The sequence below is a fragment of the Numenius arquata genome, chromosome 11 (assembly GCF_964106895.1).
Source record: "Numenius arquata chromosome 11, bNumArq3.hap1.1, whole genome shotgun sequence".
NCBI classification, from domain to species: domain Eukaryota; kingdom Metazoa; phylum Chordata; class Aves; order Charadriiformes; family Scolopacidae; genus Numenius; species Numenius arquata.
Window position 1 is genome coordinate 22,060,277 of NC_133586.1, and position 18,838 is coordinate 22,079,114.

Consider the following 18,838-nt stretch of genomic DNA (forward strand, 5'->3'; position numbering starts at 1 on the left):
CCTCGGAGAGCCAGGGGCAGCCAGAATCACGTACAGCACTAGCACACACCCAAACGTTTCTCAGCCCTATGACACTGCAGTCATCGAGCCCACAATGATCATCATCAAAGTCCTGAAGTGCTCCAGCAGTGATTTCTTACTCGTCATCTCCCCGTTTTGGGTGTACTCCCCGTTAGAAGAACAAGCTCCCGTCCAGCAGCAGGCTCCAGCCATTTGTGTCATCCTGGAAGAGAGAGCAGTCAGAAATCTGGTTTCAATATCTACCTCAGCTTCACCATCAGCCGGGGGTCACCAGAGCAGTACAAAGCAACCGGAGGTTAAGGAGTCTGGCCCGGTGTCTGTGTTTTACAGACCATAAAATAAAGAGAAACTTGCCCAAAGCTCATCAGTGGTCGTTTTTCAGGATGTTTGGCAGGTCCAGGGAACCAGGAGAGAGCTTTTGTGCTTTTTCTGCCCCCAACTCCAGCACTACACTAACCTGGGGCAAACACCTTCACTTCTTGTGGCATTGGTTTCCTACTCATGCAAAAACGACAAGGTCCTTGAAAAAGACACATTAGCTATTTTATTTTTTTATATAAAGGAATAGCGGTGATTGATAAAATGGTGTTTAAAATCATTTTGGTCTTCTGTGGTGTATGGACCTAAAGCTGAGCACTTTGAGATGGATTTTGTGTTCCTCTTTCACCTCCCAGCCCCTGGAAAATGGCACATAAACCTCTTAAATGATGCTTGAGCAAGAACGGAGCAAAACTACCAGCTCTTGGCCTGCCTTCTCCTCTGTCTGCCCATACTTTAAGCCCATGGAGAGCAAAGGCACATGCTGCTCTTCAGACTGCAGGTCTCTGGGCAGCAGGAGGGACTCCACCATCCTCTGAGGGGACCACAGCCTCAGACCGGGCCCCCCTCCTGCCCACAGGGCTTCTGAGGGGACCAGACTCTCAGGCAGGGGGCCCCCTCCTGCCCATAGAGCCTCTGAGGGGACCACAGCCTCAGGTGGGGACCCCATCCTGCCTATAGGGTCTCTGAGGGAATCCCAGCCCCATGAGGGGACCCCATCCTGCCTATGGGGTCTCTGAGCGGACCAAAGCATCAGGAAGGGTCCTTATCCTGATCACAGCGCCCTGAAGGGACCAGACCCTCAGGCAGGGTCCCCATCCTGCCCACTGAGTCCCTGAGGGAACCGGACCCTCAGGCAGGGTCCCCATCCTGCCCACAGAACCTCTGAGGGGACCACAGCCTCCGGTGGGGACCCCATCCTGCCCACAGCGTCCCTGAGGGGACCACAGCATCAGGTGGGGATTCCATCCTGCCCACAGGGCTTCAGAGGGGACCAGACCCTCAGGCGGCGCCCTCAGCGCCGGGGCAGCCCGCCATCCGGCCCACTAGCTCAACGCCTCAGGAAGAGGGAACAACAGCACCAACATGGCGGCTGAGGGGGGGGAGCGGGCGGGCGGCGTGACACGTGACCCCCCCCTCCCCGCGCGCACACACACACAGACTCCCGCCTCCCGCCCCGCCCGGTGCCGCCCGCCCGCCCCCCCCTCAAATCTCGCGAGAGGCGGCGGCGGCGTCGCGAGAGCGTGCGCTGCGCTGCGGTAGGAGGTCGGCGGAGAAGGACGGAGCCGGAGCTGCTTCGCTCCCGCCGCCGCCGCCCGCCTCAACCCCCCCCCCTCCCCTCCCCGGCCCCACCGCCCCCTTCCTGCTCCTTCCCCGGCCGCGGAGAGGAGGATGCCGCGCTCCGGGCCGCTCCCCGCCGCCCTCTCCCTGCTGCTGGCGACGGCCGCGCTCCTGCCGGGACCCGCCGCGGCGCAGAACGGTGAGGGCGGCGGCGGCGGGGGGGGGGGGGGGCGCGTTGCTATGGGGGTGGCTGGTTGCTAAGACGGGGGATGAGGGTCAAGCGAGGGGACCGACCTCCCCCCCTCCCCCGAGCCCGTAGGTAGGGTTTTTTGGGGGGGGGCGAAACCGTGTTTTCGGGTACTTCAGGGGAAGGGGGGGGGCTGGCAGGGCCGCGCCGCGCCGGTCGCTCCCCCCCCGGTTTCTACTGAGGCGTCTCGTGCTGCCGGTAAAATGGAACATCTCCTCCCGCCTACTAAACCTGCATCTGCCGGGGCTGCCTTAAATCATTTATAATGCAATAAAACGCCTAGTTCCTTAGCAACTGAGGAGGTCCTCTTATAGGGGCGTAAGAGAAGGAAGGAACAAAAAAAAGGAGAAAAAAAGAAAGGGGGGAAAAAAAACCCCTTTTCTCTTCCTTATAGGATAGCATGAGCTAAATGCAGCGCGGCGTGCCTCCTCCCTGATGAGTTTGCAGCCAAGTGCATGACAATTAGTGGCTGAAGGACGCGGGGCCCAGGGGCTGGCCCAGCCCAGGGCGAGCCTCCTGCTCAGAGGAAGGTCCTGCAGTGCTTCTGAAGGCACAGGTCTGGTCCTGCCACTCGAAGGCCAGAGCGATCCGTGGGGGCAGGTTTTATTCCCCCCCTCGCCCCCCCGCCAGAAGTGCCCAAGCGCAGGCTTTCTTGGAGTGGCTACTTATGCGGCATCATCATAGAATGGTTCAGGTTGGAAGGGATCTTAAAAGCTCGTCTAGATCCATCCCCCTGCCCTGGGCAGGGACACCTCCCACCAGACCAGGTTGCTTAAAGCCCCGTCCAGCCTGGTCTTGAACCCCTCCAGGGATGGAGCAGCCGCAGCCTCCAGTCGTGGTGAAGCGATGCTTTGGCCTGTAAACGCTGTGGAGGGCAGGGATCTGGAGCCTCCAGTCTATGCAGGTTGGGAAAATTTACCTAGAAGGAGGGGGTACCTTATTAATATCCCAGTCCCACACAAGGTTTCATCCTTCTTTCTCCTTCCTTTCTGCTCTGCAGATACTAACCCTAGCGTTTCCCTTACACTGAAGTGAATTTTGCCTTCCTCCTGCTTCATTGGCCGTTTGCTCTAGAAGAAACATTATGGCTTTCAGCATGTTTGTCAGTGATAGCAGAGATGTAGATAAATGACACAATGTCCCAAAGATACCAGATCAGAATTATTGCCTTAGAGAGTGCAGATCTTGCAGTCTGAAATTGGAACTGAGCCTCATGGATACTAGGAAAAATTTTTACACTGAAAGCGTTATTAAGCTTTGGAATGGGCTGCCCAGGGCAGTTGTTGAGGCACCATCCCTGGAGGTATTCAAAAGACGGGTTGACATAGTGCTTAGAGACACGGTTCAGTGATGGTTTTTATCAGAGTTAGGTTGATGGTTGGACTAGATGATCTTAAAGGTCCCTTCCAACCTAGATGATTCTTTGTCTATTAACCAGACAGGAGAAGCTTTGGCATCAGCACTATGTGAATGAAAACTGCAGGCTTTCTGCAATATGAGGGACTTCTTGTGAAGCCTAAAAAAGGCGAATTCCACTGGAGTTCTGTGGGAATTAGGGACCCGACTTCCATGAGCTCCCAGGAACATGGTAGTTGGGCTGAGTTGCAGAAAAAGTCTGGCCCTGTATTGCAGGGATGCTGTGTGCTTCCTGGGGTGGCTTCGCCATCTCAGCATCATGATGGCAGGGTTAATCTGCCCATGCTGTGTTTTTTTTCCCCTGGCATTTGGGTGAAGCGAGGTGAGCACCCTTCTGACATGCGAGTTAAATGGGTCCTGTGCCTGAAGCTGCTCCTCTGCAGAGTGAGCAGGCAAAAGGTGTCAAATGCCAGCAGCTGGTAGAACAATTCCAAATAGCTGGTAGGCAGTGCAAACATTTGGTATTTGACAGTAGTTGTGTGTCTGGAGGTCAACAATGAAATAAATTTTTGGGATAGATAGAGGGCTCTGGCCTCTCTGTGTCTTAATCATGGCTTCTTTTCCTGACATGAAGCTAACCGAGCAGTAGCAGATCTTGGCATGAGGTAAGACTGCAGATGCCAGGTGTGTCCTGAAAGCTCATTCATTTTTATTTGGTTGACTAGCATCATCCAAGCAATTAAATGGTAAGGGAGACTCTGAGTATCCGTCCTGCTGTAGGAGTGAGTGAATCCACACAAGTGGGTGAAAACCTACTTAAAAGGAGTAGAACACTTTCAAGGTGGAGAGAGATCCTTCTGAGTAAGGCACATTGCTGCTGTTGGAATTTTACCCCAATTTGAATGCTGTTGTAACAGAGGGAAAAAAAAATGTTAAGCTTCTAGGCCTTGCCGCAGAGGAACTGTTTTCTTTCAGCAAATAAGTCAATGAGATGCTCTATGAAACAGAACAATTCCTCTCTTGCTTTGGCACGAAGAATAGGTACAGCCATTTCCTCAATTGTGTTATACTCTTTGTAAGCCATTAAAAAAATGGTGGTGTGGTCTGAACAGGCTTGTGCAAGTATGTCAGGGACAACTTTTTTAAAAAAAAACAAAAACCCTGGATCTAACACACAGGTGTTTGCTTTGAAGGTATATGGAAGGATTCCCAAAGTGTACATGCAAGAATGGCATTATCTATTATTGATGTGAAGCCATCAGTGTAGTGAAAGGTGATAGTCCAAAGCGCTGTTGGATCGTACGGGAGCACCACATGAGTTTAAGATTCTAGAGGAATGGTATTTCCACAATACTTGTTGGAACTGCAGGGCAGGTCACCACTCACCTGGCACAGAAAATGCCCAGTGGAATCCTGAGTGTCTGTGGGAAGCAGCCTTTTTTTCTGCTTCTAACAGATCACTGCTGAATTGACAGTGATTTTTTTCCAGAGTTAATGTCGTTCAGAGTATTTTGAATCGGACTCACCTGTAGATTTTTAGCTCACTAAAACTGGAAGAATGTTTTTGACACTCAGGTGGATTATTTTTAAAGATCACAGAAAAAAATGCATGTCAGAAATATCACTTTTCCTGAATATTCTTCTGAGAAACTTGTCAGGTTTCTTCGAGGCTGCATTTCTGATGCACGCTAGCTCGTCACCAGAGCATAGTTTAGATGAAGTGACAGAAAGGAGGGTTAGAAGAGAGATGAGGAAGCATGAGGAGGAACAGCTGGAAAAAAAACGCAGTCTGTCAAGAAGATCTGTGTTAAACCTGTGGTTTCCAACTGGTGTTTGTTGGAAAAATCACTTTATTGCTTCAAAACAGACAGCATCCTCCTCATGGAATGGTGCTTGACTTGGTGCTTGGTTATGAGTAACATGCCTTTTCCAGTTGCTGTTTCTTAACCTTTGCAATATCTCTGTTTCTCCAGCTGCTTGTTTAAAAATAAGACTCCATTGTACTAATACTTTCACCTTAGAGCGTTTGGATTTAAAGGAGCATGGCTGTATTTTTGCTGATGTCTAAAATAGATGCTTGGACTGCCTGTGTGAAATCCTCAGTCTCTTCAGCACACCAACGTGTGAGTTGAATTGCTAGCAATTTTTCAAGTTCTTTCTTTTTTGGAGCTTTGGTCTGGCAAAGTGCACTTAAAACCAGACTTTATCCTGTGTTGGGGTAGAGGAGAGAATTCTTAAACACTGTCACGTTTTTAAAACCGAAAGCTGACTTTATAAAATTGTTTGGGTTACTCAAAGCTAGGCATAAATTGAAATAAAACCAAATTAAATTAAGTGGCACTTGTTTAGCTCTGCTCTCTTCCATCCTCTGTTTGGACGAATGAGAAGGAACTAACCAGCTGGCTAAATATAGAACATGGCTTTTCTGTTGGCAAAAACCAGTATAGAAATGACCATAAAGTCAGGAAAGAAGAGCTTCTTCAAATGAGTTTCTTCTTAAAAGAGCAAGTGAAAAACCTTTCTTTTATCCCTGTAATGCTATTTCTGACTGCTGATTCTCATCCATTTTGCACTGATTGTATTCTGACATGATTTTAATGGTCCCCAGATAAAACCGAGAAACAGTTTCATGCAGCATTTATGGAGCTTGAGTGTGGGCTGAGCATCGAGGAAAATGTTCAAAGTTCTGTTCTCTTTCCCCACCATTGCTATTCTCCTTCCTCCTACAACTCCCGCTTGGGAAACTTAAACACAAGCAATATGACTAACATGTATCTGCTGGAAAATCGTACCAAGTTCTGACAGATCTCAGCTCAGGGGTGAAGAGGCCGAAACTGCTTGCACTGACATTTCAAACAATAGTTTTAATGATGCCAGGGAAAGAGTTCAAAGGGAGGGGACCCAGTGGAACTACTTTTCAATGCTGAAATACACTCAGTGTTAACTGTTCTTACAACATACTACTGTATGAAGACGACTTCTTGTTAAATTCATGAATGTGGCGCATTCTCTCCTTCACAATGAGCCGTTTCTTTTGCAGTAAGTACTACTTTAGAGGAGGCAGTCGTGAAAAACTTGCATTGTAAAGGACATTGCTGACCTGTGATTTATCCTTGTAAAGCGAGGCTGCTCAAACTCTTCTTAACTTCCAGTGCTGCAGCTCCCACTGGTGAGATAGAAGGTTAGATAAACTGTTCCTGCTTATCTATTAGCTGGAAAGTTCTTTTGTAAATGTAATCTAAACCCATTTTCCTGTCATTTTAGGCTTTTTATTCTTTTTATCTATGCACTTTAGAGTGGGACAGGAGGGTGTTAACCTTCTCATCGGCAATTATTTCTGTGCTGCTCTAGGTTAATTATCAGGGTCGTTCTTGGTAAGTTGTATTTTCCTGGCTGTTCCTGGTGCTTTTCTGTGGATTTTCTTCAGTCACGTTTTCTGGAGTGTGATGGGTAAAACTGGACACCCTTCCAGTTGGGACCGGACCAAGATTCAGTGGAGTGGAAGGATCACTCAATGTGTCTTGCATATGGCATTCCCGTTTGCATCACAAGACAAATGGTTTCTTACGGTAAAACATCTTTTTGACTCGTGTCCAGTGGGACCCTTTATGGTGCTCAGATCTCACACTGCAGGGCTGCTCCTCTGCATTCCTTCACTGCCTAAACCAAGCAGTTCTTAGGTGCTCTTATTAAATGGCATCTCATCTACTACTGATGTCTCCCCCCTAGTTGTCAAAAGTCCTATTTTATCTTCTCGCATGTGCACCCCTGCTTTTCCTTGCTTTGGTTTTACCAGCTTAAGAGACCCTCTAGCCCATCATCAGTCTTATTTCATTCTGTTTTCAAATCTACTTCATGTACTGTATCTCAAAAAAAAACCCCCATGTGCGTGGTACACCCAGCTACATTAATGAGATTTTATTTTTGGTTATGAGGCTCTTGTATAGGGCAGTATTAAAAGCTTTACTAAAATTAGGAAAACTGTGTCTGTTCTTTCTCCTCTGGGGTCACCTTTGGTTTTTACTAACTTTATAGTAGGAGGTCAGATTGTCATGGGCAAGCTGTATCAAACCACGGGTAGGCAACGCAGCTCGGTTCTTCCTTCTTCATTTTTGAGCACTTTCAAGCAGATTTCTTCAGTTAGTTCTGAAATTGGATTGACTGGTCCGCAATTCCATGCTCTTCCCATTTTAATGTTTCAAACGTGGACACTGTCTGCCCCTTTTCGTTCACCCATCTCCCACGAGTACTGCAGGAGGAGTTGAATTATTAAACCCAGCAGCTTGATGCCCTCAAACTTCCCTGAGCAACCTGTAATTGAGTTTTAGAGCTCTCCTTGAGACTGTTTATCACTGGGATCGTACTTTTTGAATGGCATCTGTGATGGCAGGGTCTCCTTCCCCTCTTCTCCTAAGCTTGCTGCCCATGCCAAAGTTATGCCAAGGTTGCCCCCAGGAACCCACCGGTGGTTAAGGTGCTGCTCCCGCTGCCCCATTTAGTATCCAATGTGCAGATCTAGCATCTGATCCTGCACACAGCCATTCCGTGCTTGAGGAAAGCCTTTATGTGTTCAAGTTCCTTCAAAACAAGCTGCTGATCAGTATTTCGTAACGATTGCAGTGGGTTGTTGTTTTTCCCAGTTAATTCTGGAATATGAAACCCGACTTGTATAAAGTTGGAGGGAGAATGGCTGTTAAAACATAACTCAGGAGTTATCAAAGCTCCCTATCTCAATATGCAGTCATTCAAATCATGATAATTATCTGAAACATTATTTGTGTGTCTTTAAAAATCTTCCTTGAGATGTTAAATTTGTTTTCACTCTAGAAGTTTAAACTTGGTATCTTGCACTGCGTGGTTTGATATTTTGGGGGTTGAAGGGAGATTGAGTCTAAACTAAATAGGCATTCAATCCAGGTTGAAATTATATATCTGTGTCAAAACTTGAAAGTCTTTATCCCCTGGTAAGAGAATTACTGTAGACTTTGAAAAATTCATGCCCTGTTGATAAGCCTGAGGCTTAATTGGGTCATCCGGGTGCTTGAAGTCACTGCTTAGGCGCTGACGCAAACTCATTCAAGAAAAAAGGCAATAACTTTTGAAGCTGTGAAGGCTTCTTCATCCTCTGGTGTCAGAAGCTGTAGATCTCAGCTATAATTAAGAATGGGAAGTTTTTTGAGAGCAAGATGAGTTGTTTGGTTTTTTTTTTTCCCCCTATTCGGAATGTGGTGGAAAACACCGTGATGTGAGCGTAGTATTTGGGTTGCTGGAAGGTGTGTGTGCATGGGGAAAAGCGGGAACAGTGGGCTCTGATCCTGGGAAGTGGATGGGGAGTAAATAGGACCCCCAACAGCTGAAGAAACTGTAGGATAGGAGAGCCTTTGTCATTTTTTTTAAATGGTTGTATTGTTGAAGTGGGGTAGGATGGTGGAAATTTGCAGCTGTTTTTGAAAGAGGGAGGAAGAAGCATTGTCTGTCTCCTGCTCTTTGGAACTTCAGATGGAGTCTCAGGGAGACTGTTTATTTCAGCTTTTGGTATCAGGTTGGAAGATTTTTGATATATCAAAGAAATAGCAGGGGCTAGGGATGTTCTGAAAGAACAAATTTTTCCAGATGAGGAGGAGTAGGAAAGTGCCTAAGACAGTAGGTGACAAGCTAAATGGGTTTGCATTGTGAGACCTTTTTGTAGAGGAAAATTAGATCATAATGTCCTGTTCTGATTTGAATACAAAAAAAAAGTCTTAGATTGCTCTAATTCGTATAGGCTTGTTTTACATTACATTTTAAAATGCCACATTAATGAATCTATTGAGCCAAAGTGCTACTTAGTGGTAGCTAAGTAGGGTAGCTACTTACTACTTCCCACATTTTGTGGATTATTATGGCTTTTTGAGTGCATGTAGGGATCGTGGTGGCTCTCCCTGGAGCTTGTGTGTGTGTGTTTGGAAACCTAAACTAAATGCATTTTCTAACAGGCATATTGAAGACGTGAGCAAATAAGAGGAAGGGGAAATAATGGACTAGAAAAGGGGAAGGTGTGAAAAGATGCAGTTGATCCAAAACTTCAGCAGCAAAAGTGGGTGAAAAAGGATTTCATTCTGGGAAGTTGATAAAACTGACAAAGAACATATTCTAAATTAAAAAGAAAGAGAAAATTGAACTTCAATGCCTAGAAAAGAGCTTGACAAGGATTTTGGCAATGTGGTAGGCTCCCAACAGACATCATGGCGGACTGAAATAATTCAGTGAAGGTGTACAGCAGGAGTTTGGAGGAAAAAAAAAGGGGGGGGAGGGAGATGCTGGAGTGCATTTTTTTTAAAAAAAAAGAGTAGATACCATATTGACTGATGACTCTTGGATTATTATTATTTTATTTTTTGGCCTAGTTTGTTAGAAAAGCTTTGTGGTAGTTAACGAGAGTAATCTACCTTAGCAGGTTCAAGTTGTAAATGTAAAAATATTTGAATTCCTATCATATTCATTCAAAACACCTGATAATGAATGAAGTGATGCTAAACTGGTTTAGATGCAGTTATAAATTTTTCACCCACGCTGTTAGTCTTGTTATGAATCTAACAAGGCAAATGTTGTAATGTTAAGAAGCTCTTGTTTTCCTGCGATGCTGAACATATAGAGTGTAATGACAGACAAAACATTACCTGGTACCTTCTTGCTTGAGGCAAACCTGAAATTCATATTGCAGTCCAGAACTTAAATGAGAATGCTGATTGCTCCGGAGATAGTTGTGCAACTTAAGTGTTGCTTGGCGTGGGAAGGAAAGGAAGGGAGGGTGCCTTGATGCAGGATCTGCGATGGTGAAAGAGATCATGAGAATTGGACAAAAAGGATAATTAATAGAACTGTAGTTGAGAAGGGCAAAATAAACACTACGTGGGGATTACTTTGATCTGTGACACATAGCTTTCCGTGGCGCCGTGAAAGCTGGGCTCTGGTCTTGGGCACAAGCCTGACAAGATTAGCCAGGCTACTGTGTGCACAAGGATTATCTTTTTTCCCCTGAATTACTGGTGGGTGAGGGCAGCCTGGGGGTAAAAATCCATAGTGGTACAGAAGATGGACCCATTTTAATTCCCTGTTTGAGCAGGTTGGAATCGTTGTTACCAGAAGGTAATGCAGGCTGACAGAGCAAAGATTAGAAGACCCATAACATACTGCTTTGCAGCATATTGTTGATCTTGGCTTCTATATATTTTCAAGCAAGGGCAAATTTGTTTGTTAGACATGGGTTGTTAATTTCTGCTTGAGCTCTTCTAACCTGTGCATAGAGATAGGCTGCTTTAGGTAAACTATTGCAGGGAACTTAATATGATGTCGTCCTCTCTCCTTTGAGCATCTGAGGTTGCGAGCAGCTGACTCCCACTCTTGCATTTTATACTGTTAGATATCTCTCTGATTTTTATAGAAGTGTGATGACGTTAATTCACACAGAATCAGAGAATATGAGGTTGGAAGGGACCTCTGGAGATCATCTAGTCCAACCCCCTGCCAAAGCAGGTCCACCCAGAGCAGGCTGCACAGGAACATGTCCAAGCAGGTTTTGAATGTCTCCAGAGAAGGAGACTCCACCACCTCTCTGGGCAGCCTCTTCCAGGGCTCTGCCACCCTCACAGGAAAGAAGTTCCTCCTCATGTTTAGATGGAACTTCTTATGTTCAAGCTTGTGCCCATTTCCTCTTGTCCTGTCACTGGGCATCACTGAGAAAAGACTGGCCCCATCCTCCTGACACCCACCCTTTAAGTATTTATAGGCATTGATCAGATCCCCCCTCAGCCTTCTCTTCTCCAGACTAAAAAGACCCAAGTCCCTCAGCCTTTCCTCCTAAGAGATGCTCCAGGCCCCTCATCATCTTTGTAGCCCTCTGCTGTACCCTCTCCAGCAGTTGCCTGTCCTTCTTGAGCTGGGGAGCCCAGAACTGGACCCAGTGCTCCAGATGGGGCCTCTCCAGGGCAGAGCAGAGGGGGAGGATGACCTCCCTCGACCTCCCTCCCTGACACTTATCTTGATGCACCCCAGGATGCCAATGACCTTCTTGGCCACAAGGGCACATTGCTGGCTCATGGTCATCCTGTTGTCCACCAGGACTCCGAGATCTTTTTCCTCAGAGCTGCTCTCCAGCAGGTCAGCCCCCAACCTGTCCTGGTGCAGGGGGTTATTCCTCCCCAGGGATAACATCTTGGGGTCTAGTTTGAAATGGGAAAAGCTTACATGGAATCATAGAATTGTTTTGGTTGGAAGAGATCTTCAAGGTCATCAAGTCCAACCGTATCACAATGTGTAACTTAAAATGTTTATTAGTTCTGCCATTTGTAATCTCTATTTAGAAAGGAGAGAGTATAGCAGAAAAGGATTGAAAACTATTCCAGTTAGGTTTTAGAAGAGAGTTAAGAGGTTGAGATCAAACAAATCCTGAGAATAAATGATGTGGAGGAAAGAAATATATAAAGCAAGTCTGCTGGATTTGGTGTAGTAAGAAATATGGTAACAGGATGTACAAATTGTGGTTTTAAGCCAGGTAGTCGCCAAATAAGCAAACTTTTATTCTGTGTGAAGCATTATCCTGCTTGTTGCCACTTGCAGTGTGGGCTTTATCAGGCAGCCTAATTTACACTCCTGATAGATGACCTTAATGATTATAGGAAATAAAATAGAAAGCTCAGGATTTGGAGATCCCACTTTATTCAGCGTTTGCATGGGGTAAAACAAGTTCTGCAGCAAACTCCTTCCTCTTGCTGTGACTGCCAGGCTCCAGAAACAGCAAATCTCAGCAGTTGGGTGCTTCCCACTTCACTTCAAGAGAGTTGCCTTGGGGAAGCCTTTTCAAAATCCCAAAGCAGATGAACACGGAGGTTTTGTGACTCAGAGCACCTGGTCTTTGGGATTCTCCTCTGGATGGACTCCTGTATGTTGGGAAGCTGCAGGCTTGGCTGGTTCGGCTTTTTTGGGTTATTTCCACTGTTTTTTCACACTGAGGAAGAAAAAGTTTGAAAAAGTGAGCAGAGCTGTAGGTGTTATGCTGTATGTGACCCATCCCATTAGAAACCAGTGATTTTTATTTAACCTTGATGGTTAAAATCTGAGTTTCTCAGCTATACTGGAGGACTTGGGGCAGATACTTCCAAACTGCAGGTGCAAGTTGGTTGAACAAATAGATGATTTGGTTCTACTCGGTGAGCTTTTCTTTTGTACGGTTGCTCTGAATCTGCACTAAGGAGAGAAGGACATTGGGATTGCTGCTCCCTTTGTGCTTTTTGCTTTAAAAAGTGGTATATTTAATGCCTGTTTGGTCCCCATAATCTAGAAATTAACACTGCCGCTTATTTCTGTTTTATCTGATTTCATTCAGGGTACTTGCCCTTTTGCTCTCACAAACCTCCCCTGTTTGGGCAGGCCTGGGGATGACCATCCATATCTGGTCTGACACCAGAGTTTTCAGAACTGCCCCAAACTGTCACGTTTCACAAAACTGTCCTCTCTCCTACTATATTTGGGGTTGTGTTTCTGTTGATGACTGGAACCCATCATATAATGCTCCAGAACACGTTCACCCCTGGGTTTCCATTTCCAGTGTAAGTGCTATCACCTCTGACCCTTGTATTTTTGAAGTATTTGAGCTTTATCCTATTTATGCCAATTATTTCTTTTGGGAAAGTGGTTGGGAATGATGCTCGAGTACCTGGCTGTAACCATTTGGTACTGTGAGAGCTTTTCTGCTTGTTGCCAAATGTGATGGTAGCATAAATGTGTTTTTCTTTTCATTCTTTCTATTGTGGTGTTTGTGTTTAGATTGGTCATTCTCCCCAATTTTTTCCCCCTGTACCTTTGACATGGGGTAATGCTGCCTTCTCTTCTGGCTCTTTCCTTCCAGGAACGAACTGCTTGCAGTAGATGGGACAGTTTGCATATCTCAGTTTTGAGAGGGCTGAGATACACAGTATCGGTGGTTTGCTTTCGGATTTAATTTGTTAAATTTTTAACTGACAGGTTTTTCAGCACTCTGCTGCAAGTTCTGTGGTGCTCAGTCGCAACGTATGGTCTCACTTAAAGGGTACAAGATAAGATTTAAGCAAAGCTGCATGTTTTGGGTCTCAGACTCCTGAAGCTCCTATTTTTAGCAATACAAGGATCAATTTAGTGACCCCAATCTTAAGCCATATGGAGTAAGAAGGAAAAAAAAAAAAAACAACACCCTTGGTTTTGGTTTCTGGGAAGGGAACTAGTTGGGGGAATGGAGCAAAAATGACAGGAGGGAGAGAAATAGCTTTTAAGGAAGGAGCTATAAATAACGGCCAAGGCAGGAGCTGTAAAAGGGCATGGATGAATGTGGTACTGCTTAGAGTATGCTCTTTCCCTGTGCACCTCCTTCTTCAGCCTCTCAAATCTTGCTTTAAGTAAATGCAATAAGGTGTGTGGCTTTTGAGGACACGGTAAGTGTCCGGGAGTTACAGTTGTTTCACAGTGGCCTAATTCAGATTTTTCAGCAAAGCATTATCGCGTTCTTTTTGTTGTCTCCTTATTTATGCCTCTTCTAAGCAGCAAATTAACTGCAGAGATGATTTATCCTTTTAACAGCACCTACAAAACATTATCCTGGCACTGGCTGCCCAGTCAGTACCAGTAAGAGCGTGCCTTCTCCTGTGTTGCTGCTCTCCTGATTTGGGGCCTCAATGTGACAAAAGCAGATTTATAATTCCCGAAAGGTTTTTCAGATATTACACTGTCGTCCTCTTTTTGCAAACTGAACCAGAGCTCTTGTCTCTCAAAGATGGAAAATTACTAAATACAGCTTTTCTTTATGGAAATGTGAATTTGCTCCGAGATAGCGATGAAAACCTCGCCTCTGGTTTAGGAAAACCCTCGGCAGCAAACTTGAAGGTGGGCAGAAGATCACTACGCTTGCCCTGTTCTTATATTCTCACTGTTAAAGGCCTGGTACAGGATAAATTCTTTCAGTGCTTTTGACTGTCTTCTGGTAAAATATTTAAAAAATACCATTTAATGCTGTTGTAAAATGACAGCACAATTGAAGGTGGTCTTCGGTTCTGGAGCATGTGAAAGAAGGACTTCTTAGTGTCAGCATCATGTGAAGTAGCATGGCTCCCAGAGAAGCTGTGGATGCCCCATCCCTGGAGGGGTTCCAGGCCAGGTTGGATGGGGCTTGGAGCAACGTGGTCTGGTGGGAAGTGCCCAGGGCAGGGGGGTTGGAACTCGATCTTTAAGTTCCCTCCCAACTCTAACCATTCTATGATTCTATATAAAGCAGGTGAAGTACCTTTTTTACCTGAGTTTAGGGAGATGGTTAAAATCAGATTTTAACTAAATCATTTAGTTCACCAGTTACATCTTTCTCAAACACCAAAAAAAAATCTCTAGACTGTAGTTAAACACTTTTAAAAACATATCTCAGCTGTGGGTCTGGATCCCCTGCTGTCTTCAGTGGGCTGGACTTGACTTCACTCTAAAAGTGATAGTGTTAAAAGAACTCATCTCAAACCCTTGCCTTTCAAGCTTCTAGTTTTTACTCCCATCGAGCTATCTGTCTAATACATTGTATTGGTGATGTGGCTGCCGAGTTACAAAAAAAAATCAGAACAATTTCCAAATTAGTGTTTAAAGACTTTGTGAGCTGCCTGGGGGCTTCACTGCTTTCATTTGCAGAAGCCTGAGAGGAGATGCAGGTTTTTTGGGTTCCCCCCCTCTATAATTAGTATTGGTAACATGGTGGTGGTGTCTTGTAATTTTTTCTTCTTTATACTGAACAGAGGAACAGGTTTCTGTCAGTATTTTATGTCAGCTCCCTCTTATGCTGCCTACTTGGAGAGTCCAGATCTGCTTGGCCTGCAGTTGGGTTGCTGTTTTTGCTGCAAATAAATAAATAGGGGTAGGGGAGCCTTTGTGCAGTTGACACAGGAGGGCTCCAAGTTGTGGTTAAAAATGTGAGGCTGACTCTTTGCTAGGAACCCCAGAAGCTCAAAAATGGTCCTCTTTAGCCATGATTGCCATTCTGGGGGAGGGGGGGGAGGTTGGTGCCTTTCAACACGTCATTTGTGTGGGGACCAAGTCAGGAGATGGCAGTGACTCAGCTCCCTGTGATGAGGAGCCTTTGGCTGCCAGAAGGTGGTTTCCGCCTGTGGATTGGGTTGCACAGTGGGGGGAATCACCAGTTAGGCACATATTAATCTTGGCTGATACCAAACTTGGATTTCATCTCATAAATAGCGATATTTGCTGTAGAAGAATTTATTTTTGTATGAATAATCTAAGCGGTGCCCATAGGGCCACTTGAGAGCAAACCCTGGGTCCAAGGAAGGGTCCAATTTATGCCGTAACCCTGATGCAGCTGTTTCTGTTGGCATGCTCCGTATACAAGGAATAGGTATTGGGAGACAGCTTGATGTGGATGTCTGAGTTAGCAAAGCCTTCCTGTGGTCAAAGGCATGGTTTTGGAGTAATAGACATGTTGGGGAGAAGCTGAACTGCGCTGTAGAAATATGGCTTGGGGGGGGGAAATACAGCAAAAGTATTACTCAAATGCAACCTGGAACAAGCAGCTCTCAATTTGCAAAGGAGCGTAAATCTGGCAAACAAATTGTGGCATCTCTGCTACTTTTTAATAATTTCCTTCCTGCCTTCCTCTTCCCTGTGACTGGAATATAATGTGGTGTTCTCCCGGAGAATAGCCTGTCTATGGGCTGTCTGCTGCTGGTTGTAGGCACTGTGTGGCGTGTCTGACCACGGAGATGAGACCTCACCTGCTAGAGATGTGTTTACTCTGAAATTAGCACTAATTACTGCAAATTACTAATTTACCCTGAAATTAGTCAGTAGGCAGTAATTCTCTCCATAAGAGAGCATAAACTGTTAAAGTACGTAAATCATCCTTCCTCTAACCCCATCTCCTGCAGCGGGGCCAGTATTTTACATGTTATTAGGCAGATCTTGCTCTGTTAAGAGATCTGATTTACATTTTAAAATGTGTTGTACCTAAAATGTATTGCACTTTGTGCTAATAGCATTTCTTGTGCATATAGAGGGATTTATTTATTTTTGCTGGATGACTTGTTCTCAGCCCTGCCTGGGATTGTGTGGCCTCTTGGATAATCCACCAATTCTGTAAAAGGGCATTTCTTTTAAAAGGTGGGTGTATTAAAACGTCCGGCTTCTTCATCACGGATGACACGGAGCAGCTCGTACTTCTGCAGAATGCATAAAGAGGGGAAAAAGAGATTTGCCGTTCAGTGTGTGCTTCCTTTTACGCTCAAGAGAAATGTAATCAGTCCTCTTTCAAACACAGGTTTGTTGGATCCGGAAAGGTCAAAGCAAAACCTTTAGCCCTCTAACGGCATAGTCTAAGGATTTTAAAAAACTAATGTGAACACAAGGTATTTTTTTTTATCTTCACCAAGATTTTTATAGTGTTTTCCATATCTTTAAGGTGCAAATCTGATGGTCTTAGAAAAAAATAATTGTTGAGATCTTTAGCATGCAAGGCTTTGGTTGCTGTGTTACTTGTGGTGAACACTGGACAAATTATATTGCTGTCTACTGTAACTCAGCTTCACAATGCAGAAAAGTAGAATTCCTTCCTGCTTATTTCCAAGACGTGGGTTCCTACTTGTTAACAATTAATTTTTTGGCAACATAGAGGAACTTTTCTGCTCTTATGTCTTTCTGTTTTAGAGAGATTCTTGTATGTTCCTTGGCTGCAACAATAATTTCTGTAGTGACTTTAAAAAAAAAGAATTAAAATTAATAAATGCTGGCTTGTTTTATTTTTTCTCTCCCTGCGTGGATGATTGTAAGTCTTTTTGTTCCTAAGTTGTGCCAGGGAGAAGCATAAATGGAAAGAACAGGAGAATAATGCCTGTCTCTTCTGAGGATGATGCAGGCTTAATCTTTGGAAAAAAAAAACTTTGAGAAACCAGACTACAGATTCTCTATGGAAGAAAATATCTTGTGGTAAATGTTTCTTGATGTGTTCAAACCAGCTTCCTGATGGCGTGTGCTCTTTTGAACAGCCAGGCGTGCGAGAGCAGTGATTGCCACACAGTTAGATGGCTTTAAAAAGGCTTGGTGTGGCACCTGTGCTGTGCCAGCATCAGGGGAGCACCATCCCCAGCTCCTTCAGGTGATGGGGTTGGGCGCCTGCTGCCAACAGCTTGTTCTGTAGATAAAGGGATTTTTTTTTTTTGGCCTTGGGATTAGAATAGTTCATAGCTCAAGGTCTAGCTGGAGGGAGAGCGTGGATACTTAGGGAACCTGATTACCCCTTTCCTTGCTGCTTTGAATCCCTAATCAGCTGAGGAGAGAATGAAAGCTGTCTGAAGTCACTTGACTCTTGCATCCATCCTCCAAAGCCGAGCCCTTCAGGCTGTTGTCAGCCTGGGGGAATGTTTTCTAGTCATGTGTGGGGCACTCGGGAACATGACAATCACGAGCCTCTTTGGGATTTTAAGATATTTTAATATTAAGACCAGCTTGTGTTCCCTGAGTTGAGATGCGTGTCCTCTGTGAGGACCAACTTGCCATTTTCCTGGAATGGCTCAAATGGCTCTGTCATCCCCGGGTGTTTAATTAGGTTTAAGTAAATTATTGGTCTACGTGAACTGCCCAATGAAGTTACCCAGATTTGCCTTTTTTAAAGCACGTGATTGAAATGCCACACAGCTAAATATAATTCTGTTTAAGATGTCATCTTCTGTGCCGCTCGCAGTGTATGTGAGCTACTTCAGAGATGGCCAGGAGTAGGTCTGGACTGATGTCCTGAAATATTTCCTTTTAAATATGAAGAAACGTGCTTTTTAAGGGCACGGAACAAATGCATTGACTTGCTGTTGATTGGGATCCTGTTAACAGGCAAGTGAACGCGTGCTTCAGATTCATCAGGGCTGGCTTCAAGATGTCTCTGTCAATCTGTTGTTCATTTGGAGAGCGTTGCTACGAGTGCTATAAGCAGACAAGAGGTTTTTCAATACTTCTTATAGAAGTGGAAGCTTTATCATGTCTGCAGTGATATTTAAAAATGTCTGTCTGACCAGGGGATCTGAAGCAGAGAGAATCGCTTTACTACATCAACTCACAGGACAGAAGGGGCTTGGAGCTTTCTAGTTTATACTCCTCCGATGTCTCGAAGGCAGATCGGCATAAAACAAAAAGCAGACTTTGATAAGGAAGAAGGTATAAACTGAAAATAGAGCTTGCACTCACAAAATGAGCTATGATAGGGACTGCAGAACGCAATTTAGGGACAAGCTGTTGCAAAAATAGCATCTCTTTTACCCCATGTCTGCTCCTCGTGTGTCATCTGAAGAGTTAGTTTATACATGGAAAGCACTGCTTTAGTTGTCAGCACCTTTTAAGTCCATTGCAAAAAAAATATAGGAATTAGTGAGTTAGAGATCCTTAAGGGAGACAGCAATTAAGTTGGTATCAAGCTCTGCTTACTGTTTTGAAGTGGAATGTTTTTCAGTTTTGTTCCATCATTTTTTGGGTAACTAAGTGAAATACCAAGCTTCCCAGTTCTTTGTAAAAGACCTAAGTCCATGTTCCAGTTCAGACTATGCTCTTTTATAGTCCCAGAGAACTAAAAGAACTTTG

General features: G+C 44.9%; 1 protein-coding gene across 3 annotated transcripts in view; it reads left to right on the forward strand.

Annotated features, from left to right (window-relative positions):
* Window positions 1-1,556: 1,556 nt before the first annotated feature.
* NPTN (neuroplastin) overlaps window positions 1,557-18,838 on the forward strand; it is a 59,673-nt gene continuing 42,391 nt past the window's right edge. Inside the window, exon 1 of one of the 3 annotated variants that reach the window (XM_074155563.1) lies at window positions 1,557-1,819. In XM_074155563.1, coding sequence (XP_074011664.1) covers window positions 1,732-1,819 — 88 coding nt within the window. In that variant the 5' untranslated portion in view covers window positions 1,557-1,731. The remainder of the gene's footprint in view (window positions 1,820-18,838) is intronic. The other 2 variants (XR_012463478.1, XM_074155564.1) reach the window with 2 other exon arrangements.